Below are 25889 nucleotides of genomic sequence, written 5' to 3'. Positions count from 1 at the left end.
TCAATACATGACGCCGTTACGTGTAATCTGTTACTTCCAAGCTGATCTATAATGGTTATTCATTCTCGTTTTCTAGAACCTTTGGCAAGAACAATAATAATAGCCATCAATAATGATATCAAATACAGTAGTGTAATAATAATTTTACAGACACCATTATTGCTACGAGGACATTTCTCTCAGCGTGGACAACCGAGTGTGTGTGTGTGTGCGTGTGTGTGTGTGTATGGGTTGCCTCAAGGCCAAAAGAGCACCTGCTTGATTAAATCTGAAAGTATTCCTCCACAAAGACACAGAGAGAGATTGTAAATTGAGTGTGGTATACCAAGGTTCGGAAAGGAAGCGTCTTTGAATAACTTAACACCTGGTGCATCAGTTTCGCTTATTCAGCTTCTTTTTCTTGTAAAAGAGAGAGAGAGAATTGGTGAAGGAATTGAGAGATTCTTCACTCTACAAAAGCACGACGAGAAATAAATAATACAGCATCCAAGTCTTTGTTGTGCTCCACTCACCTACTTTGTCAACACCGTAGCACGGAGTGATTTGTAAGCCTTTGCTAACTTTTAACCAATCCGTGTCAGCCAGAGGTGCGATCACAAGCATCCAGATTTCTGGATCAAGCTTGCTGCAGTTCATCAAATTATTTTCTTCTTTTTCTTTTCGTGTGTGTGTGTGTGTGCCAGTCTCTTAAATTGAAATTCCATTCACCTCCATGCGAGAAAGGCCGTTTGTCTTTTATTCGCCGCATACCATGGTGGTCCTGCCTCATTTAATTCAGAACAGTCATTGAATTTGAATTTACAGAAGAGACAGAATCAATGCAACATGACCCCAATTAACCGCTTTTTCTTTAAATCAAACAAGGCTTCACCTGAAGCTAAGAGGTTTAAAGTGTGTGTGTGTGTGTGTGTATGTGTGTGTGTTTGTGTGTGTGTGTGTGTGTGTGTGTGTATAAATGAAAAAGTGCACTGTACATAAAGGGAAATGCTGCCCCATGTTTACATTTTACTGTATGCGCACTTGCTCTAAGAGCCAAAAGTGGAGATGCAAATCATTAAATCAATCACATTTATCGGACACTTGATCAATATGGGATATGTGTGACCTATCAGAAAGTGTGATTAATAAAAGACTGAAGTTATGATGGATTTACTCATCGCAGATTTCAGGATAACACTGCATTCACATTTTATTGTCGACACTTTCAGGCCTTTTTCAAAAGATACAATCTAATGGGGTTTAATATAAGACATATAACAGCAATTATGCAAAGATATGCTGTCAGAGAGGCATTAGCGTGAATGTAGTTTGCCACAGTGTGAAACTGCCGTGCAGTCCAAAACTAAAACTAAAACTAACAAAGCTGCACGTAAAATTCACTGTTAACTACATTGAAAAACAATCAAAATAAAGTACAAACTAAATACTGTATATATATTTTTAAAAACCCAATTAGTATAACCCTGCATGGTCCACATTGACAAAAAACAAACATTGCATCAATTAAAGGGGCAGAAAGAAAGTTTGCAAGGAGTTGGAGCGAAAGATTTGAGCTAATTTATTCAATGTGGGACACACACACACACACACGCACACAAACAGTCATGTAAAAAATAAATGACAACAAGATTTATTCTAAACCCTTGAGTTTCTTTTGCAAAGAATATCTTGCACAATTATGCCAAAATTCTGTTCCCCATATTAAAAAATAAGTATCACCTCTGGCAGTGTCAAGCCCCAACCACACTGCATTGTGCCAAACTGGCACATTAAAATTATAACATTCATTCCCCTGTGCCCTTCTGATACAAGTCACAGAAGTCGAACCTTGCCAAACAAACATCTAATTATTTAATGTTAAACTGCTCTATGTAAATTGAGTGAATTTACTTGTTTATCAGATCGATTTTCTCTTTGAAATCAACTGAAATTCCATTCATCCGTTCCCCCCAACCCCCAAAAAAGCCCATCTTTTATTTTCATTCTAGTCCCCCCCCCCCCCTTCCCCCAATCTGATATGGAATGGTCGCCAATTAGGAGCTGAAGCTTGCAGGAGAATTTAGCCAACTAAGTCATTAGCCACAATAAATAACTGCAGTGTAGTTATGAGATTCTTTCATCATTTTTAGCGTTCGTCATGATTAGTTACGAGATTAACATTCAGCCCAGCATCTTTTATCTGTTCCATCCGTATGATTATATCTTCTTTGTATGAAGTATTTTCCCGTTGTCTGGGTGCCCTGTTGCACAAACCCGCCTTTCATAGGTCAGGTTGGCCTTGGTACTCCAACAATAAATATACACATCTTAATTTAGTTTTTTCTTGTCTCTCGTGCTGAAAAATATCAGTTAAGATGTCTTAAATCGGAAGCTGAGGAGATAGATTTCTGACATTGGGTGAGAATGTGCATGTGTACCTAATACTCTGGCAGCGAATATATATTTGCGGTGCGACGAGAGATTGTGAGCGTGAATCTGATGTGCATGAAGCTGCACCATTTATCTCCTTTCAAGACAAGCATGTCATTTGTGCGCTAGTGTGTGGTTTTGTGTGTGTGTGTACGCCACTGCCTACTGATTACCTTTTATTATTCAGCATAGTGTACCATTAATCCTTCACAGAAAGCCGGGCTTTTGTGTGAGATTTCAAGGACGAGCATAAATATGAAATGTTTTATTTCCCTCTCTGTTCATTAATATGAGTCGCGCTGCCTCGGGTGCGACTCCATTATATATATATATATATATATATATATACAGTATATATATATATATATATATATATATATATATATATATATATATATATATATATATATATATATATATATATATATATTATTTACCGCATTTGTGGCTATGACTTATTCAGATTCCGTTGAAGAAATGCATAACATGACTTGCAAAGCCATCTATAAGAAGTAGGCCAAGTTTGTGTGACACTACCGAGGGACTGGAAGATGCCAGTCTGAGGAATATTTCGGTGCCACATCACAGGGGATGTCAAACTTGTTTTCATCACAGGCCACCCAATAGCGATGGTACCTATCAGGGGGCTGGTTATAATGGTGAACCCACATAAATGTATAATTGCTACGGGTGTAACTGTACGGGCAAAAAAATTAAGTCCTGTACTTAGCTTGCTTTTAACCCTATCATGCACCCTGTAACCCGATAACACGGTAAGCTATCCACCATCGTGACCGCTGTTCCTGAAAGGCTTAAGTCAGTGTTTCACATTGGTTGCAGTTTCTTTTGTCTTTTGACATATGATTACATTTCATGATAGTAAAAATGAAACATCAAGAACTTAGATCACAGGTGTCAAACTCAACGTCCAGGGGGCAGATCTGGCCCACCACATCATTTTATGCGGCCCGCGAAAGCAGCTCAAACATGTCAACTTTCGTGATCCTTTCGAAAATGTCAATCAAAATTTTTAATTCTCATATGTAGTAAGTAAGAGATACCAAAACCCTCATCACAATAATCTCATCGCAGTAATACAACTGTTTACAGTTCCTCGAGCATTGAAAATAACCTTGCCTAATGAGCCACATGCTGCTTCACAAAGTCTAAAGACAAAGACGTTTTTGTGTGACATTTTTGTGCATGCAGGCACATGAGATTACCTACTTCTCACATGCTAACAAAGATTCCTTTCATAGCTCAATCCTGCCATTTGCTGTTTTGTTTCGCTTTTATTTCTTTTGCCGCGCACCGGCGGGTGGGGAGCGGCTGACATTTTCCAAAAGCATCATCATGCATCATTGTGAGGATACACGCGCTAATCAGCGCAACCATCTGGCAAACGACTCGTGCACCGTTGAGCTTAAATGCGTGGCATCTGTTGATCAAATGGATGCTTCATTGTTTTCTGAGTAACACCCTTAACCTCTGTGGACTCACCAACATACTCTTTTTTTTTTTTTTTTAATTCAACAAAGGTGACACGGATTGTTTCAATCAAAGACCAATGTCACACGCCAAGTTCGGGATCCATTAAACGATGATCTGAGTTTTACGTTCATGCAGAGCGTTGTACGCAATTTTCAGGCAGTCACTCCACCTCGCTGTGAATTAATGCATAAATTAAACCAACGTCAAAGCACAAAGCAGAAAGACATGCCTTAAAAAAAGATTTGGCGAAGGTGTCAACCTCGAGGCCTGCGAGCCAGATTCTCAGGACAATTACGCAAGGGACACAAACAAACACTGTCCAGAACAGCTAAAAATCTGGCTGTAGCAGATGTGCTGACAAGCCATATGTTTATAAAAATAATAATCATAATAATGGGCGGTCTGGTGGTCCAGTTGTTAGTGCGTCGACCTCACAGTGCAGAGGTACCGGGTTCAATTCCAACTGCAGCCTCCCTGTGGAATTTGCATGTTCTCCCTGGGCCTGCGTGGGTTTTCTGCGGGTACTCCGCTTTCCTCCCACATTCCAAAAACATGGCTGATTGAACACTCAAATTGTCCCTCGGTGTGAGTGTGAGCGCAAATGGTCGTTTGTCTCTGTGTACCCTGCGATTGGTTCGCAACCAGTTCAGGGTGTCCCCCGCCTACTGCCCAAAGACAGCTGGGATAGGCTCCAGCACGCCTCCGCGACCCTTGTGAGGATAAGCGGGTTAGAAAATGGATGAATGGATGAATAATGGAAAAAATGGTTCCACTCTAGTCCTGCATAGGGTTTGCTAACAGAATGTGTATCTGTGTAATGGCCAATGACATCATCACGGGCATTCCTGTACACTTTTGCCAAATATGCACATCAACATAACTAAATGTGTGTTACAAGGAGAAAGATGCATCTTTCGCGTGTAGCTATCAGTATTCAAATTCAAATAGTGTTCTTGACGTGTCAGCTTGTCGAAGAAAGCTACTTTATTATTCATTTCGAGTCATTTTCCCTTTGCCCCCCCCCCTAAAACAAAAAAAAACATGCATCACTGTTTAAATCAGTTAGATGAAAGCATCTGTTTTGAGTGCTTATTACTTGCTCCAGCGGCAGACAGTACTCGTGGCTGTAATGACTCTCAGACTTTCCATTCCTGCTTGATTTGAATGTATAATTAGCATAATAAATACTTTTGTCGCACGCCCAGGCTCCTTTTTGCCAGGCAATCACGGCAAAAAGCGGATCAGGACTCCCCCCCCCCCACCCCTTCACCCCATCTTGCGAGAATGTGAATATAAATTTCCTTATATAAAATGAACTGCACGTTTGCGACGTAACAATGAAAAGTACCTTTGAGGCAAGCTTGAATTTTTCTTTTTTCCCAATGTTTGTATCCCCTAATGGTTGTGAAGATCACATTACTTTAAAGTCCATTTTCATTGATAGCGCGTCAATTCATAACAGATAAGTTATCCCAAGGTGCTTTGGATATGAAGCTGGGCTCGAATTACACTTCAGTACCACATCAGCAAGCACAAGGCCAAGAAAAATTCACTCTCTAATGCAGGACTCATCAACCTTTTTGAAAATGAGAGCTACTTCTTAGGAAAAGGTTAATGCGAAAGGCGCCCGTTTTAATATATGCTAACATTCGAAGTGAAAAGGCAAGGCAGAGCAGCTTTATTTATAATGCACATTTCATACAGAAGCTAACTCAATGTGCTTCACATAGTTACAAAACAACATTTAAAGGGAATCAAATTCAAAACACCTGTGACCCTCGCGAGGATAAGTGGGTCAGATGATGGATGGATTGATGACATTGAAGACAAAAAAATAAAAAAAATAGACTTGCAGGCGTTTTGAGAGCCAAGTCGAGAAATTAAAAGTAGTTTGCCAGACTTAATTATAGAAGGTACAGCGCAAGAGGACATTTTCGGAAAGATTGATGATAGAAATGCTCAAAAAGACCTTAACCATAACTAATGGTGGGAAAAGAATCGGCTGATGGCAGCCTACTCCACTTGTGTGCAGCATAACAGCAAAACGCTGACGCACTATGTTTGCTTTTCAACTCTGGTTTCCACTTCTGCTAACCTGGAAACCCTACTGGGTCTATATTCCATGAACATTTGTTTCATGTAGTAAGAACCTAAGCTATTCAGTGATTCATAGATCAGTAGCATTACTGTAACGTATAGTCTACAGCTGAGTGGGAGTCAAAGTGAAATCTTTCAAAAGAGAGTAAGATGATCTGATCCTTTTGTTCTTGTAAGAACCTGTTTAATGCTCATCTGGCGGAGTCCAGTCAGAATACAATCATTGAGTCTACTGAAAATAAAAGCATGGATAAGCTTATCTTGATCTGCTTGGAACATGCAACCCGTCAGTCGGTATATTTTTTTCAGATGATCAAAGGCAGTCCAAATTGTGGCCAAAGTGTAGATATAGCCACCAATAATTTCCAGCAGCTCCTTAACCCTCTTGAGTATTGACTCCACCAGAGCTTCACGGAATGCTCCTGGACTCCTCCTGTTGCTCCACATTATCACCATTCTATACACTTTGTACAAGCTACATTTACTCTTTTTCATTTGCTTGTTTTTTAAGTTTGCAACTATGCCACGTTCTTCCTTAGAAATTCAGATTCTATCTATTGGTCGCCACCACAGGAACAGAACTCAGTTGGAAATGAAAAACCCCTGCAGTCATGTATGTTATGTGGTGCATATTTTACCTTAAATTTAAATGACCAAATTTGGTTCTTTGGGCTATGTGCTGAGAATTTATGTAAATAGAACTTGGCTGTAAGCAAGGAAAAACAATTCCGCATGGATATGTAGATGCTGTTACTCGGTGGTGGCGATGTACACTATATTTACCATAGTATTAGCATAAACCTCAATGCGTGTGAAATAAATGTGATTGTTTACCCTACGTGGACCACCTCTCATACGGGGGTACTCTGCCAAAGCACCACCTCGACGGGAATACGACGTGCTGTATGGAACTGCACAACCCCCCACTGATGCCCCCCCCCACCCCAAACCCCCACCGCCTCATTCCCGTCCAATCAGGGCTAAGGTTTCTAGATTGAAAGGTGGTTCTCAGGGGAGCTGTACTTCAGCGAGCGCGGATGCTTCGCCACGAAGGCGGCCCTTTTTAGAGAGGCCATCACGCCGTGAGATTCTGCTCAAAATGGGTACTTTGGCATTCCCGGCATAATTGGAAACACTTTCCCAAGGAGGGCCCTTTTAAAATGCATTGCATGAGAGGGAGGGGACGGCGAGCAACCAATTTCGATTCCGCTCATGAACCATCCTGCCTCTCAGGCATGCGCCATATATGTTATGACTGGCACATTTGTCAAACTGCCAACTGTTGTTTTGTGTCTTTATTTCTCCCCCCCCCCCCCCCCCCCCCCACACACAAGTAAAGTGACATCTTTTTGTTTTCGCAACCTGCTTCCCCGGGCACCCCTCTAATCGTTTCCATCAAGTTTCTGTTTTCCCCCTTCGGAAGTTGCATGGTAGTTTCATCATGTCGAGCAGCGGGTGCTCACGCAAACACGGCGGACAGCCTCATTTTTCACAGGTTCACTTCCTCAGCCATCTTGCCTGATGTGTCGTGACGAATAGCGGATATGTGACAGGCCTGTTGTCGAACCCGTGTCCTTGCATTAGCCAGGAAATGTGCATGCCTGTGCAAGACTCTATGCACAATGCTGACAGTGTGTGCGTGCGTGTGTGTGTGTGGCTGTGTATTTATGTACAGTACATACACACATATCTGTATGTATGTGTGTGTGTATATACAGTATATATCGTATTCTCCGCACTAAATGGCGCACCTAAAAGCCTTCCATTTTCTTAAAATCCAACAGCGTGCTTTAAAATCCTATGCGCCTTGTGTATGGTCATTACGGTAATATTTCGACCCGAAAATGGCTCCTTGCTCGAGACATGCTGACACCGCAGAGTTCAAACTTACGCCGATCGGTTACGCAGTTGAACACGGAAATAGAGCAGCAGCAAGAGAATTCTATGTTAACGAGTCAGTGTTTTTAACTTGCTGTTGGTTAAGTGAACTGTGTTGCTGCTTTATTAAATAAGTTTTCCTGACATCTGATCGTTCTGTTGGTGTTTCCTTGGGTGTCACGCCATCTAGTGGATGCATTGTAGATTGCATCTTATAACGCTGTGTGCCCAATGTATGACAAAAATTACAAAATAGGCCATTCATTACACAGTACACACAAAATACAGTATATATATATATATATATATATATATATATATATATATATATATGCAAATCTGCAGTTGCCCAACTGTATTGAGCAGCGCAGTAGGCAAGGGTTTAAGCTCATCTGCTCCACAGTTTTGAGTTTGAGGATTTTGTGTGGTTGTTTTCCATTATATGTAGGATGTACCATGACTGCTAAAAAAGAGAATCTGTAGTTTTGAAGTGTACTCTTTATTAATTTGAGTTGGTCTGACATTCTTCCCTTTTAGGCCTGAGTTCTCCACCAGCCAACATCACCACCTCCGCCGTGCCCAGCATTGTCACGCCCATCGTCAATGGATTCACCGGCATCCCTCATCAGCCCAACGGACACCCTGCCGTGGAGACGGTCTACACCAACGGCCTGCCGCCTTACTCCACCCAGAGCCCCACCGCCGCTGACACCCTGCAGCAAGCCTTCACCGGTGTACAGCAATACACAGGTGAAAGTTCCCATCTCTGTTACCAGCAATTTTTAATCGTTTAAAATTTTAAATATCCCACAGACTATGACCCTGACTAATTTTATATCATTCAAACATCAGCATTGATCAGTCAAAGTGCACCAAATCGACAATACTTCCTTAAGACTAATAACTCTTGATGTTTTCCGGTGTGTATTACAGTAAAGATCATTTTCAGACTTCGCACGACACGTCGTAGCTTGCCACTAGTTGCAACTGATTCGAAGGCCCGCCGTACACTGAGCGACTTGGCCGAATGCGCCTGAGGTGGACCACTCGGGGGGAGAAAAAAAAATTCTCTGCATTTGAAGCGACTAAGCATCACACATCTACCAATGTGCTGCAACAGAAAAACTGCCACCCTGTATCTGGTTTTGAGGCTGATTATGAACTGTTACTACTATTATGAATTGTGTTATTTGTGAACCACAAAAACATGGCATGATTGTCAAGGAAGAAGCAGAGCGTTCGAAAAAGAGAAAATGAGCAATAGAGTGGGGATGTTTTGAGAAGCTGTTGACAATAATTCTTTACATAGTCGCTCGATGCACCTGTGTATTTCTGCAACAGAGACTCTTTGCGCTTTGCTTTCTAGCCATATGTACATAAACATTGTTGGGTATTATTGTAAACGAGCTATTTTTATCCTCTATTGAATCATTACTGCTGGTGGCATGGTGGTGGCTAAGTGTCGCTTACACCTACAGAATCTGGAATGCTGATCACCTGAAATTCAAATTCCAAAACGAGCGGCCGACAGTGTCATGAAAACCATTTGCTGAAACCAGCACACTCTGCGACAGTTCACTCTATTTCGGCCGCCTCAGTGTCCGGTGGGCCTTAAATGGCATCTGCAATTTGTCTTCTTTCTTGCAAGAATTAAACGAGAACGACCATGGTTATTACAGCAATAACAGACTACAAAAAGTCACCAAACATCAACACTACAACCCACACTACACTACCGCCCACCTCTGATCCATATTGAGATGGTACCATCATGTATCATCAGGGAGCATCGTGCTCACGTGTTCCACTGGTGTTGTGGACCGTAGCCCTGTGGACTGCCATCCACATTTTCACGCCACACCTCTCCCGTCCTCTCATAGCGATCTACCCGGCCACCACGCTGACTCCCATTGGCCAGACGCTGCCTCAAGCACCCCAGGTCATCCAGCAGCAGCAGCAGCAGCAGAGAGAAGGTGAGGGTGAGAAAACATTATTACTTTTATTTTATTTTTTTAACACACTAGATTTATAAACCACGATGAGCATGAGAGAGCAATATTGCTTTGGCACTGTACACATCTCATTCGCACATATTACGAGAGAAGAATATTACTCCCTCATTCTCTCTCTGTGTAATAGATAAATAAAGTGGCCAAATGCAGGATACTGTTCATAGCTCATCTTAGGAAATGGAAACAGTACATCTAAAAGATGAGTGCGATAAAACACTCGTAATGTTCTGAGATTGTGTGGCTAGATGGAACATATAACTACATGTATAGACAGAGCAGAGCCGGGCTATTTCGTCAATAATTAAATTAAATTAAATAATTAAAGAGATATTTTTTTCATGATTGGGAATGGCGCCAATATACATACATTAGTACACATAGTGACAAAGTAACCTACATTTAATAATCAGTTGCCAATTTTTTGGGATTATTATTTGATGACAAAGAAGGAACACAAGTGATTTGGCGTGGTCTGACAACAAAATGTCTGCAGTCCCTCTTAAGTTTCATTACGTTTAAACACACCCACATCCAGTGGGTGGTTTGCAAAATTTAATGGGATTATTTTATGTTTAAGAAACTTTATTGATTTTTCAATTCTAGTATAGGACACAAGACAGCAAAGATACCTTAGGCCAAAAATGAAATCATTACAATTACTTGTCATACCTGCTGTGAGATGACCAATGTCCTGCAATGTCAAAGCGAGAATGCGATTGATTTGAACACGCCTGTGATACAAGAGTTGCATTATATAAACTAGTAACAATTTACATTCAGCCTTCCTCATTTGGGGATGTGTCAAAGAAAGAATACTTTTGGTTTTAATTGACATTTCACACAAGACTGACAAATGTGAATATGTCAACTTTCCAGCTCAGATACACATGGTTACAGCCACAGCTTTTCAGTAAACCGCACTAATATTATTCCTTCATTGCAGAGGATAAACAATATATGAGTATGAGCAGAGTTCACCGTCAACATGTGTTGCTCCACTGTTTGTGTCCATTATCTGTTGCTTAAAAAGATACAGTGTTGCAACACCAATGCTAATCATTAGCCTGTCTGTGGCATGTTGTATTCCTTGTTAGCATGAAGCTAAACAGACAAATTTGTGATTGTTTTGAAGACACATAAGTGTCATGCATTTTCAATATGTGGTTCGAGCCGTTCGTACGTAGAGTACATACCATAATACTCACTGCTGACAAATTATGTTAATTTCTTTTCAAGCATTTTGGGAAATGGCAAAGCAAAAAGCGCTGATGACTTGGAATCATCGAGGTGGCTTTGGCCAATTGCCAAACATCGACACTTTCCCGTTTCAAACCAATACTGGATAGAATTGTTTACAGTCTTATTTTGCCATCCTGGCAATGTTGTGTCATTGAAGAAATTCTATTGATTTTGGAAGCAATTTGACACAAAAGTATAGATTGCTGAGGTCAAAGATAAAATCTTTGTCTTACCCATATTTAAACACATTGGGGTTATTGATGGGTGTTGGAGCAGGAACGCGATTGATTTTGATCTGCCGTACCTGAGATATGTTGGGTCAAATGCCAGAATTGCTCAGGTTTTATGTGAGGTGCTGCCATTTGCGATATCTTTTTTTACAAGTAATTCCCTCTTTGCAAATCAGCATTATGCGGATGCCGCGCTTTTCTAGTTGTCCAATCTCTCTGAACAGAAGTAACATTGCCTACTTTGCACGTACCGGTAATGTAGCGAGTCTTCCTCCTAATGTCTCACCCCAGGAAAATGACTCATCTTCATGGACTCGACCTGAAAAAGTGCACTTCAAATACTGAAAATACTCAACGGCCAGTCTGTCTTTCTCCAGGTCCGGAGGGCTGTAACCTGTTCATCTACCACCTGCCACAGGAGTTTGGAGACAACGAACTCATGCAGATGTTTCTGCCCTTTGGCACCGTCATCTCATCCAAGGTTTTCATGGACCGGGCGACCAACCAGAGCAAGTGTTTCGGTGAGTTCGACAGCAACACTTAATCATTCACTCGCTTGCTCGCTTTTGGCACTGAACGCAACCTTTACAACTAGGGCGGGGAACCTTTTTTTCTGAATCCTTATCAAACTTCAAACTCATACTCAATGAAAAAAAAATCGAATTCATTAGTTTTTATGATTAATGAAGGCAGCACAGTGGTCAACTGGTTAGCAGTGGCCTCACAGTGCAGAGGTGCAGGTCTCGAGTCTGGGTCCGGTCTTCCAATGGGGACTTTGCATGCTCCCTCCCGTGGCTGCGTGGGTTTTCTCCCGGTTTCCTCCCACATTCCAAAAACATGCATGGCAGGTTAATGGGACACTCTAAAATGCCCCCAGGTGTGATTGTGAGCGTGAATAGTCTATTTGTGCCCTTTGATTGGCTGGCGACCAGTTCAGGGTGTACCCTCGCCTACTGCACAAAGACCTCTGAGAAAGGCTCCAGCACACTAGTAACCCTCGTGAGAATAAGCAGATTAGAAAATAGATGGATGGATGATGAATGCGTAGCTAGTATGAATCACTTTTTCACTGAAGCTGCATTTTTCAATTTGAATCGACAACTCGACATACATGTGAACTCCAACAACAGTCCTGTAGCTGTCGGTAGAGTGACATTTTTCCCCTTCTGTAACCTAAGAATGCTAATGCAATAACAACACTAATAGCAATGCGTTTTTTTACCTGGTGTCCTTCATTTACTCCATGAACGGTTATCTATCATGATTCATACTCTGTCTTCCATATACAGACCCCATTCAAGTATGACATGCTAAACTAGTCCAATTTCACTCTAATCTATATCCTCTACTCAAAAGCTGTGCTGTTCTCAAATTTAAAGTGATGTAACTCTGCCATATACTGCAATGTGTTAGTCATTACAGTTTAAAAACGAGCTGGCTCAGCATCTCTTCTATGCCCCCATGGTGAAAAACGTATTTGACAAATATATACGGAGTGGCAGTTAACGGTTGGATTCCACAGCTGTGAATGATTTACCTGTGTGTTAATTAATTACTCAAAATCAGCAAAATCAGCATGTTCAATTTCCAGCTCTAGCTAAAAGTAAATGGAAATGGTGAATTTATTTTCACAGAATCTTTTGTCATACTCTCGTTTCATTTCCGGCTACAAGATCCCAGCGAAAGGAAAATCAATATCCCCTTGGTGTGAATGACGTTTGTATGAAAACACCACAGAGAGAGCACATTTGTCAAAAACAAAAATGGCCGCAGGTTGCGATGATGACGACTGACATGAAGAAAACGATCTTGGCCCCCGACTGACCTGCGTTTGCATCTTGATGACGGCGGTGTTTTGGCATCGGTCCTGTGCATCGGTCCTGTGCACGTTGCGATTGCTCAATATGGATACTCTACTGTATGTGGAGCCCCGCGAGCAGTGATGTCGTCGATCAGGATCCATATCTGTGTTTCCGTGGGACCGCATGACCTCACCGCCCCGCTGGTGCTGCATCAGCATCACCGTTAGTTCACCCCAATATCTGTCAATACTTTCACTACTGAGGTTGATTCATGCAACCGCTGCACCCCTCCCCTCCCCCACCTCATTTAGCTCTGTCAGCCTACACGGCGCAACCTGCCCTGCGGCTTATACAAACTTTAAGGAGCCACGCTGGTTCCGTGTGTGTGTGTGTGTGTGTGTGTGTGTGTGTGTGTGTGTGTGTGTGTGTGTGTGTGTGTGTGTGTGTGATGAGGAGGGGAAACAAAGAGGGCAAAGGACAATTATAGATCAGCATTTGTTTTCACTCCAGGGGCCGAATTGATCAGCAATCCTGCCTCCCCGGGGGAATTTAACAACATATAAATTCATGAAAGAAGACCTATTTGCAGTATTGACGTATATACTATGCGTTTACAACATAATGTTTTGCCTGAGGAAGGAACGGCAACACCGATGTAATTAATCTGGAAAGGGAAATAAGGAGGGAATGAGCATTGATGCTTAGCAAAAAGGACAGGAGTGGCTTTTACACTGCATTATATGTGAAAGAGGGCAACAAGGAATGGGTGGGGGGTATTATTTTGGCAACTTCTGAAGTGCAGTTCAATTGTTCTGTGTGAAAAAGAAAAACGCAGAATTTGAGTGGGGAGTCCAACCCGCCCTGTGGTGCTCAAAGCAATTATCTAACACATATTTTAGACCAGTAGTTCTGGAGCCTATCCCAGCTGTCTTCGGGCAGTAGGCTGGGAACACCCTGAACCGGTTGCCAGCCACTCGCAGGGCACACAGAGGCGAACAACCATCTGCACTCACACTCACGCCTAGGGACAATTTAAAGTGTTCAATCAGCCTGCTATGCATGTTTTTGGAATGGAGAAATCCCACGCACGCCCGGAGAGAACATGCAAACTCATCTATCAACCGCTGCGCCGCCCCCTCACGGTTGCATATGTTCATTGCATTGAATGTGAGCTGGTGTTCGTAAATTGTGAAAAAAAAAGTGATGCAACAATTCTAAAAAATACCAATACCGTCATTGATTAGTAGATATCGAATCAGCAATCATCGCCTTAGCATCAACTCCAAAAGGTATGGAGTCATTCAACCCCTGACAAAAGTGAAAGTGCACACGTTTGCGTCAATATCCCACCTTCCGTGGTCTCTGTGTGATAGGCTGTGGTGGATAAGTCCCGGATCCACTCAGGTCACAGATGTCAATCTCCGGTCCTCAAGAATTGTTATCGGGCTCCTGCAGAACTTGCCGATAAGCCGATCAGTTGTGCTGGAGGAGGCAAAACACAGAAAAAATGCAGGATGGCAGCCCTCGAGGACCAGAGTTTTACACCTGTTGACTTGGACGGACTGGAAGGGAAGGGGAGACGAGAAATGGCACTTCTTTGCTCTCGAGCACAAATTGCCACCTTCCCCACTTCCTTCCGCCCACCTGCCTTTCCTGCACGGTGTATCTATGCATCCTCGTCACCCTTCCTTCGCCCTAATGGGCCGAGCAAGGGCCGAGCAGGCCGAGCAGACATGTCTCCCATGTGGCTGAGGGGGAGAAGGCAAGGGAGGGGGATGCGCGAGGAGAATCTCCTGCTGTTTTTCACGGGTCACTGAGTGTTCCTAATGACACCCAAGTCGCAGGGGAGCGCATCAAGCGGAGACACACTCCGCTGCAGTTTCTGGTCACTGACTTCTCAAGGCTTTATTTTTATACATGATGGAAACAGGATGTTTAGTGCAGGTGACGATGGTGGTGGTGGTGGGGGGTGGGGGGGGCTTCTGGTGGGTTTGTGTCTCAGGCAGAGTCATGTTGTATTGAAACAATTTCACCAATATTTGGTACACACGCACAAGCTAATGAAATAGAAAGTTTGCGCTTATGAAGGTAACTGTGTAGATCAGGGGTCCCCAAACTACGGCCCGCAGGCCCGATACGGCCCGTCAGCACATTTGGCCCGGCCCTCTAACCCTCCTGTTGTCCTCGGGTCAAAATGACCCATCACTGTGTTAAAAACGCCCCAAAAAAACCCTAACTGCAAACAGTGGTGTGTACAAGCCTACTGGAACCTACAAAAGGATGATAAGGAAGGAACACAAGAACTTTAAGAGACAATACAATACAATACAATACAATACATGCTGATTTATATAGCGCTTTCACAACAGCGGCAGCTGTAACAAAGCGCTTTACAAAACAGTTAACATAAAGTAAAATAATAAACACAACACATAAACTCATACTGCTCATATGTGTCAGAGAGATTCTGGTCTGACAACTGAGCTGAACTTTTATCTGTTAAGATTGTGCATGGCACAACAGAAAGTTAATGTTCCGTGGCTTTTTTTTCTATGAAGAACCCAGAGAGAGTTATTTAGTTATTAATTATTTCCTGTTTTTTCTGTGAAGAACTCAGAGAGGGTTTAGTTAGTTGTTATTTATTTCATTAAGTGTTGTTATTTGTTTCCTGACTTTTTTTCCATGACGAACCTGGAGAGGGTTATTTGGTTATGTGTGGCTTTCTGGAAAACAATACATTTTTTAAGCTCCCCTTTGATCGTCACACTTTTTCTGTTACAAACTGACACCGGCCCCCCATCAGAGAAGGGAAAAGTTATCTGGCCCTCACAGGAAAAAGTTTGGGGACCCCTGGTGTAGATCATTTATAATGACTGTATCATTGCTTGCTGTACTGTGAAAAACAAATGCCCATTTTTGTACCTTTTTTAATTTTCATGGGGTGTCCACGTTTCAGACATTCCATGAATGAAAAAATGAAAATTCAATGACAACAAGGCATGTTTTAAAAAAAAAAAAGTTTTTTTAAACATCACAAAATGGGCAATTCCACCTACGGCCTTCCTGTGTGGAGTTTGCATGCCCTCCCCATGCTTGAGTGGGTTTTCTCTGGGTACTCCGGTTTCCTCCCACATTCCAAAAACATGCATAGAAGGCTGATTGAACGCTCTAAATTGTCCCTAGGTGTGAGTGTGAGCACGAATGGTTGTTCGTCTCTGCAATTGGCTGGCGACCGGTTCAGGGTGCCCCCCGCCAACTGCCCGAAGACAGCTGGGATAGGCTCCAGCGCGGCCCACGAACCTTGTGAGGATGAAGCGATCAGAAAATGGATAAATGGATGGACAAAATGGTCATACATGTTTTTCACAACAGCTGCAATTTGTTCTTTTCCATTTCAAATGTACGGTAGTAACAACATTTAAAAAGTGACTCTTGTTTGTGACGGAGCGAACACAAAACCAAAAAAAAAAAAAAATCACAGACTATTCGTTTCGAGGCTCAGCTCAAGTATACACCACATGACTGTATTGAATTTTAAAATGTGATTTTTCATGTCTGCATGATTGTTTGTCAAGCGAAAACGGAAAGATACTGTAAATGACCCACAGATTATTCATCATGGCGCACATTTTTCCGACAGGCTTTGTGAGCTTTGACAACCCCGCCAGCGCGCAAGCAGCTATCCAGGCCATGAACGGCTTTCAGATTGGCATGAAGAGGTTGAAAGTCCAGCTAAAGCGACCGAAGGATGCCAGCCGCCCTTACTGACACAGCCTATCTTTAGTATCCACCGCAGCAGCAGCAGCAGCAGCAGCAGCACAGGTATGTTGGGGACGTCCATATACTCACACGACAGGCTATCCATACACCCCCTGTTGAAATGCAAATCATTTCAAAACTTTTCATACAATACAACTCGACTGAGGCGGCTCAGTGGGCCAGCGGTTAGCGCGTCGACCTCACAGTGCAGAGGATGTGCGTTCGATCCTCGCTCCGGCCTTCCTGTGTGGAGTTTGCATGTTCTCCCCGTGCCTACTCCGGTTTCCTCCCTCATTCCAAAAACATGCATGACAGGCTGATTGAACACTCTAAATTGTCCCTAGTTGTGAGTGTGAGCATGGATGGTTGTTCATCTCTGTGTGCCTTGTGATTAGCTGCCAACTGGTTCAGGGTGTCCGCCGCCTACTACCTGGAGACAGCTGGGATAGGCTCCAGTACGCCTTGCGACTTTTGTTCGGATAAAACGAATCAGAAAATGGATGGATGGACAACTCGACTGAAATTCAGTTGTAATATTGCGGTGATACAACGTGGTTACTCTCACCCTCTTATAATTAGCACATGGCTGTGTTCAGAATTACATTCATGCTCAAGTTCAATGTCTCTGATTAACCCCAGATAAATTTCAGATGTTCCGAGTCGCCTTTTCTGTACATTTTTTGTTATGTATAGTTATGTATGTCTTTGAAGGGGACAAAAAATCTCCATGCTGGAATGAGTTTGATATCACAAAACCAAGCATTTGAACAGGGGTGTGTAGACTTTTCATCTCCGGTAAATGGAATTTGGTGATGCTAAAGTTATTCTGAATATGAGTGCTTCATACGTTTAGGTGCCAATCCCCTTTAATTTTTTTCATACATGCAAAGTAACAAGCCGGCATGTTAATTATGAGACATTCTGCCAGCGTCATGACTGACAAAGATCAATTGGTGTGCCAGCTTGCATTCGCCCCATGCAGACCATTGCACTGATGTCATCAGGCCATATTAAAGCCTTCAAAGCTGAACAAGTTGACCAGTCCTCCAATCTGAAAACTGTGCTCTATTTTTCAGGTTTTAGACGACACGTGAAGATATTTCGGAGGGGCTTATCTCTTCTCTTTTTTTTTCCTCCGAAAGCAACATATGTTGTTGTTTTTTTGTTTTTGTTTTTTTTAATGAACACGTAAGGATTCTTTGGGGGGGAAAGAGACATATCAGCATTTACTTATGAAGACTTAAGTTGTGTCGGAACGCGACGAGGAGGCGCGTCGTCGAGGGATGCTAACAGATGGCACAGTGGAAGAAAGGAAGAAAAAAAACTCAAAGAAAAAAAAAAGAATCGAAAAAAAGACTTGATCAACAGAACTTTTTTTTTCTTGTTGAGACTTGAATTGTTAATGAAGCAACAAACTAACAAACAGGAAAAAAGCAGCAACAACAAATAGATTTCTATACGTATTACATATTCTATACACATATATATAAATGAGAGATGCGCTTGTGGCTTTTACTGCTCCTTGGACAAATGAGGGTTCACAAAGGCGAAGACGGGGAAATGGAAAAAAAGGCCGTCTTTCTTCTTCACCCTCTTTTTCTCGTGTCGTCACGCAGCAAGCGCAGCGCCACCAGCCCCGGAGGAGGTCACTGAGGTTTCCGTTAGCGACAGTACAACTGAGAATCTTTCACCCCGAAAAGGGACCAAAGGACCAAACACATTTGTATTGTTCTGAATCAGTAATGCATAGTATTAATTCATGAGACTACTGTACTACTTAATGACATTAAGGAGAAAATTAGCTTCAGGTTGCAAGAAAGAGAAAAAAAAAGAGAATGATTTTTTTTAAATGAATGGGTTTGAGAATATTAAAAAGAAAACATGAAAAAAACAATAGTATTTTAGTAGTGTAGACTATTTGGGTTAGATATTGTTATGGGCACACGATCATCTTCATCATTTTTTTCATCCTTGGGAATTGTATCGGGGAAAATGACATCACAAGTGAGCCGCCATATTGGTATTGAGGATTTGAGATTTGTTTGTAGGGGGGGGGGGGGGTTGAATAAATATATATATACCGGTATATATATATATATATATATATATATATATATATATATATATATATATATATATATATATATATATATATATATATATATATATATATATATATATATATATATATTAAAAGATAGCCAAATTAAAAACTACAATTACAAAAATGACAAAATGAAAACATTTTTGCACATAAATGTTGAATACAAATTGCAGTTCTTTCAGGATGGTATGCAAATGTATAGAACTTCATAGTCAAATACTTTGTACGACTAAACTGTATGTAAGCAGTGATTCTTTGCATACCACTAGTGGTCACTCCCACCGCACTTTAGGAATCACCGAGATAAAGTATCAGTTGAGAACGTTTTCATCGTATCATTCTTGAGAGAAATATGGCTCTGGTAATGGGTTCGTTTTTCTCACTGGAGACACAACGTTAATAAATATCAAAAATAAGCGCAATAAAAACTTTTACATCGCAACAACAGAGAAATCAGTGTAAACAGTGACCGGTTCCCCAAAAGCAGAACTACATCGACTTGCGTTGAAACAGATTGCTAAATGTACAGCTCCAACTACTTATTTAATGAGAATCAATACTCGTTTTGATAACATGGCTCACTGGAAGAAAAAAACAAAACAAAAAACATCCCTACTTGTACTGAGAAGAAAACAAAATCACTGGACATACTACTCGAAACTTTGGGAACTGGCTAGCAAAATAAAAATAAAACAACAATAAAAAACCCAAAAATAAAAAGCTAATCTGAGCTAACGTTCACACAAGACAACATAATGCCCACCATGCGTCAATCTTGAAACCAAAGTCAAGCTTTTCTCTTAAATAATGCCACAAATGGTGAATATTTTGCTTAGTCTATTGCGATGTTGTCGTTAATGCTCCCTGGTTCAGTGATTAGTTAGTCTCCATGATCTCAATCAGTCAATCAAGATGGCAATCGTGGTCTTTTTTTTGGTTATTATTTTGTCATCATCCGCAGAGGCTGCAAAAAGTAACAAGCACGTTTTGACAAAAGTAAGTAGTAGAAAGTAGAGTAGTAAAATGTAAATGCTGTCAAAAAATACTCCAGTACAGATACAGGAACTGAAAAACTTCAGTATTTGTACTTTTCTACTTCCCAACAACAATATGGCGGCTACTCTTCCACTTCATCCAGAGTAATTTTTCCCTTCCTTCCTTCCCTCACTTCGTTGCATCATTAAAGCCTTGATATTCCAGATAATCTGACCGTAAAGCAGTGTGCTAAAAGTGCCATCCGGTTTAAGCCACACGTGCGGCACAGTAAAACAGCAGAGTGTCTCTAACGGCTTCATAAAATATACAAATGAGCCTGACAGCGGTTGTAAACATCATTGCCACCATTGGCCAAGGCAGCGTCTGCGCGGGTCGCGCCCTCTCCCACTGCCAAGCCTCTCCAGCTGCTCGCAGCGGGGAGAGCGTCCTCCCCTGTCGCCTCGCCTCCGGGTGCCAGCATATCTCTCTCTCTTAATAGGAGCCATCAGTTCCCAGGGCTGCATAATGAGGATGATGGTAATATTGATCAGATGGGGAGGGGAGGAGGGGGGGGTGTTAATGCTCCATCAATTATAAATTTGGCTTGGTGGAGTTCACATTTCGTTCATGGTCTGCGGATACAGTCGTCCTTTTCCGTCGTTTGCAGCAAACAAGACCCCCCCCCAAAAAAACGTAATTGGACACGCCAACAACGTCTCTTCATCCAAAATTTTCAAGTTACGAAATGCCTTAACAGGAAAATATTGTCTCTTGTTACGAAAGAAATGTCAAAATATGAAAGGTAAAAAAATGCAGTCTTGTCTGCTACTCGCAGCTCCGAGTTTCCTGAATGCAACATACCGGTACTTCTAGCTGTTCTGCCATTGGCTATTACCAAGCATCATCCTGGAATCCCATTGGCTAAGAGGGACCTCTACCTTATGTGTCTCTGCCTGTAGACAGATAAATAGAAAGATATGTGTCTATGCAGCATCCTCGCTATTCGCTACTCGGGCCACGAGGTGTTCCGATAATTTTACGTAAATGTGAATCACCCAGAAAAAGTGTTCACAAGTCGGGCGATTGCTCACCATGTTGATGTTTGCCTAGGTCAGGACATTTTTGGAGGATTGTTAAAAGCCGATAAAAGCAAACATCCTTGGCTTTACAAAACGCCAGGTAAAACTCACTTCCTAGAGAGAATAACAACGAAAAAAGGCAAAAAACGATGAGGACGCAGTTAAAAGTTAAACGAACATCGTTTTTTTTTCTTTATTCTTTATTTTTTCGACATTGTACACAAATCTCATTTCATGTGCAATAATCTAATTGTAACATTTTTGTTGCATATTTTGATGCATTTTTATGCTTTAGAAAACATTTCTGTCTGAATTTTGAGGGAGTTTGGAACAGATTAGGGCATTTACATGGAAAATGCGTCTCTAGTCACAAAATGTTCTAGTTAAGAAATTTCTTCCAGAAACAATTAATTTCGTAATCATTTCAGGCCAATTCAGTGAAATTGGATGTTAGTTTTGTGCTTCTTTGTTCATAAAGACATTCTGTTAAAATGATGGCCCATCTAAAAGAATTGCGATTGTCTTAATCGATGCCTTAGCAAGAATCTTGTAAAAGGAAACAAACAAACAAAAAAAACATTCACGTTAGGAAGTCTACATTGAGAAAACCCATATTGTGTTGATGAGGTCCAATTATAGAGTCTCTGAAGGTGCGCTCCAGCATGGTTAGATCACAGTATGTATAAAGTGTCAACTACATGAGTTGTTCTCTTGCAAAGAGCAGCTGCATTCTCTCCACAGAGGCTATAATGGCGTCGTGAGAGCTCATACGCAGCCGGGCATTAGCAGCCTTAGGAGGTCAAATTAAGAGCAAAATGATCCATCAATTAGACAGCGGCAGGCCTGTAGGTGGATCAGCCAACAGCTGCCGCAGACAAAACGGGCGCTTACCATTAAGCGCCAGTCACGCATGGCCGCCATATATCTAAAATAGTGCCAACTCATAGCCGCCAAGATGCGTAAAGAGGTCAATTCCGACATGAAATTGACTTTTAATTAGCTGTTTGCGTTTCAATCTGTGTGTGTGTTAATCAGTTTGGTATCTCCATGAAGCAGCTAGCCATCTCTAATTGTTTCCCTTTTATTTCCCAGTTTACGGCTTATTTTGAGTTCAACAACTGTCAAGGGTTTTTCTCAGTCGCTAGATAATCATTCAATACTACGTTTTGCTCTGCCGTCACTTCAAGATTTTCATTTGACTTCTTTGCCAAATGATATGAGGGCTTCCACATCATACTATCTCTTCTCAAATAACAATCTGCGATCGAGTAAACACCCCCCATTTTCATGAACATCTTACATCTGGCGTGGCTTGTGGAACAACTGTGCTCCAGAGCAGCACATAATAGCGTACGAGTCCAGTGATTGGCATTGCAGACACAATTGTTGACACACTGTTGGTAACAAAAACAGCAGAACCTATTGGTCGAATGAAAGTGTGGAGACACGTTGTAATCAAGTTACGTAGTTTTCAGTTGTCGTATTCAGTCCACAATGTTGTGGCGCGGTGGTCGATTGGTTAGCACATCCGCCTCACAATGTAGAGGTCATTGGTTTGCATCTGGGCCCCGGTCTTGTTTGTCAATGTGTGTCCTGTGATTGGCTGGCAAGCAGTTCAGGGTGCCCGAAGACAGCTGGGATAGGCTCCAGCATGCCCGCAACCCTCATTAGGATAAGGCTAATCCAGATAATGGATGAATGGATGGGTGTAGGGATCTGTATCCAAGATGGATTACAGGAAAAATGAACAATCTTCTGATTATTATTTTTTTGAAGTATCTAATTTATAATCCGATGGGATGGTCTCTCTCAATGTTCTGAGCTTCTGTTTACAGGATATTACCATAACATTGATGCAGTAGCTCAAGTTCCATCAGCTGGCGTCATTTTGACAGCAAGCGAGTTGAAATAGTGCCTCTGCTGGTTGAAGCAAAGCACTGGACTTGGTTTATCCTCAATTGCTCCAAGACACAGTTAATCGATGATCAATTAATCTATAGTGAATATTAATTTGTACTGTTATTATCACACACAAAAAAGACAGCCTCTGCCGAATAAACGTCTTTCTCCCAACGGACGCAGTTGAGTCACTAAACATCCCGTGTATGTACACGTTTATTTCTTCGTTTTTTTCCCAAGTCATTAGCATGTTTTCATAATGTAGTAAAACGGTACTATAGGTTTCAAGTTCCCTGGTGAATTCCTGTTGCTGTCTGCTGTCAAATGATGCTGTGATAGATGCCCTCCTTTTATCTCCTGGCCATACGAGGGCCTTATGAATCTCCAAATGTGTCTTTATTTATTTATTTATTTATTTATTTATTTATTTATTTATTTATTTTTGCATATGGGATTTTCTACAATAGAGCAGTGTGAATTATTAAAATCAAATTAAATTTGGCCTTCACAACAGCTTGGCAAATGCAAATTAAAGACGCCAGCTGTGTGTGGCTGAAATCTAATGAGTTGGGAGGGCTGGGGTGAGGGTGAGGGGTGACGGCTGGCAGACAAAATTTGATGGCACCACAAATGAACACAAAGGAGAGGAGAAACGCCGTCGTGTATGTTGCAGGCAGGAAATTATGGAAACACGTCAGAGATGTTGTCCTAATGAATGACCTATCGAGGGTAAGATTCAGTTAGTAGACGCCAACCATGTGGTCCACAAATTGCCTAATCTTGGAATTCCTTGCTAAAATAAATGGGGGTGGAAAAAATGAAAGACTTTTGCAGATTTCTTGGAGTAGTTTTGTACAAAACTAGCCAGAAAGTTGGCTCAAATTGACCCAAGTCGCGGGTGTTTACTTCCTGCCCATTCCTGCTTGACAGCATTTACTGACATGTGTGAGTGACATTATTTGGACATTCAAACGGCAAAACTCGAGCCGATTATTATTATTATTTTGAAAATATTGGCTGACCAATAAAATCGGCCACTGCTATAGCCCAAATCTCAAAGCACCACAGACTATACCACTGATTAACATGAAATTGCCAAACTTGGAAGTTTCCATCAGCGTGTTCAGGGAGTATGGCAGCGGAATCTTATGATGGCACCACTGTAACATTTTATACATGCAATAACCTGGCTCCCGATGCTCCGATTTCCTTCTAACCCTGCATACGCTCATCGAGTTCTTCATCTATCGCACCTCCGACACTGACATTTTTTTTTTTGAATGCGCTTTATTTTATTTTTTTAAATGGTAGCATAAAATAAAATCATCTGGCTCCAGATACATGTTTTACGCAAGCTTTACATATACCTAAAACATGTATCTGTACCATTTGACGAAATAAAATTGCGTCAATTCAACGTTCCGATTTATTTCAGTATTTTTTTCTACATGGGAGTGCAAGGGCTCATTCATACTTTTGCCTTGTTTTCTCATCTCTTCATTCTTTCATAAATCATCCTACCATAGTGCCATTTCAATTTCTGAGCATGCTCAACAGGGGCTGGGTGGGTTTAAGATTTTGAATATTGGTACAACTTCTTAAACAATATGGTTTGAATGCTAATGATGGTAGCTTATTATAAATGAGAATCTGTATATTATGGAAAATCAGCACAGGACCTTTCTTTGTGGGGCAGGGGTCCATATAGGTGAGGGTTTGTAACGTCGGGGGGTGGGAGGGGCGGGCAGTTCGTGGTTTTGCTCTCTAAAGATATGAATATTTCGGTTTGTCAGCACAAAGCAAACAAAGTCAGACAAAGTCAGTGGAGTACACTTTACTGACCTACAGAGGGCAATAGAGGCAACTCAGTACTATGACGTAATAGTGGAAGGGCAAACGCTGTTTACAGGTTGTACGTTTCTTCCTTCTGTTTTCTCTTTTTAGTATTTAATTGCCACCTCTTTTTGTGGCAGTGTCAGTACAGCATGGATCAACTGACAGGGAAAAGCAGTATCTTTTTTATATATATGCTATATTCAAGGGGTACAAAAAATCACGTGTTATGTATTATTATTCCTATGATTATGATTATTAGCCTGAGATACCAAACAAACATTCCCCCTACCTTTGCTGAAATTTTCTTAAGACTTGCTGCTTAGATGACTTCATATTAATGACTGATGATTAATGGTTTTATAATTAATTGTCAATCAAGTATGTAACTATTTATTTATTTATTCATTTATTTATTTATGTATTTATTTGAGATTAATTTAATTTGCGGTCCAAGGTAAGATAAAGATGTGTATAACAATAATGATAAGGAAATGATTATTGGGGCTTTTTCTCTCTTTCTCTCCTTTTTTTCCAATTTTACAATAAATTATGAAAAAATCAAACTGGAGGTTTTTTCTTGTGTATCGTTCGTATGTGTGTGAGATTCCACCCCCTCAAGACAGGGGGTGCTGTTGCACAAATAATATCTCCGCCCTTGGAATATTCATCACCTTGCAATAGGAGTACAGTACAAACAATATTTTAATTATTTGGAAAAAAAATACATTTGATAAGCTACATAACATTGAAGAACAACAACATTGCATCAGCCACTACAGTAAACACTGATGATGTCATTACACTCTTAAGGTAATAATCAAGTTACTGCTGATTGGGAGGCCAAAAAAGAAAAAACGAGTAGAGCAAATGGCTCATGAAATAAATTGTCCCAATTACTACAAAGTGTAGCTCTTGGTCAGCGTGCACATGAAGCAGTTCATCTTTATTGCAATCACTGAATGAAAATCAATCCCTTCCTGATAAATTCTTATCTTCACGCCCTTTGCGCAGCCCCCGGTCTGGGGAGATCATAAATTACGGTATAATGTTGGCATTGTTGAGGGAGGGAATTGCAAATT

General features: G+C 41.4%; 1 protein-coding gene and 1 long non-coding RNA gene across 6 annotated transcripts in view; both read left to right on the top strand.

The window, feature by feature from the left end:
• celf5a (cugbp, Elav-like family member 5a) overlaps positions 1-18753 on the top strand; it is a 235405-nt gene extending 216652 nt beyond the window's left edge. For 3 of the 5 annotated variants that reach the window (XM_052072850.1, XM_052072851.1, XM_052072848.1), the window contains exons 8-12: positions 8413-8625; positions 9756-9854; positions 11734-11877; positions 16799-16980; positions 17994-18753. In XM_052072850.1, the coding sequence (XP_051928810.1) occupies positions 8413-8625; positions 9756-9854; positions 11734-11877; positions 16799-16926 (584 nt within the window). In that variant the 3' untranslated portion in view covers positions 16927-16980; positions 17994-18753. The remainder of the gene's footprint in view (positions 1-8412; positions 8626-9755; positions 9855-11733; positions 11878-16798; positions 16981-17993) is intronic. The other 2 variants (XM_052072852.1, XM_052072849.1) reach the window with 1 other exon arrangement.
• LOC127605429 (uncharacterized) overlaps positions 1-25373 on the top strand; it is a 249819-nt gene extending 224446 nt beyond the window's left edge. Inside the window, exon 2 of the long non-coding RNA XR_007963586.1 lies at positions 21477-25373. This is a non-coding gene — a long non-coding RNA (uncharacterized LOC127605429). The remainder of the gene's footprint in view (positions 1-21476) is intronic.
• The last annotated feature ends 516 nt before the right edge of the window (positions 25374-25889 follow it).

Source organism: Hippocampus zosterae, chromosome 8, assembly GCF_025434085.1.
Source record: "Hippocampus zosterae strain Florida chromosome 8, ASM2543408v3, whole genome shotgun sequence".
NCBI lineage: Eukaryota > Metazoa > Chordata > Actinopteri > Syngnathiformes > Syngnathidae > Hippocampus > Hippocampus zosterae.
The sequence above is the reverse complement of the archived record's forward strand: the minus strand, read 5'-3'. Positions and strand labels throughout refer to the sequence as shown.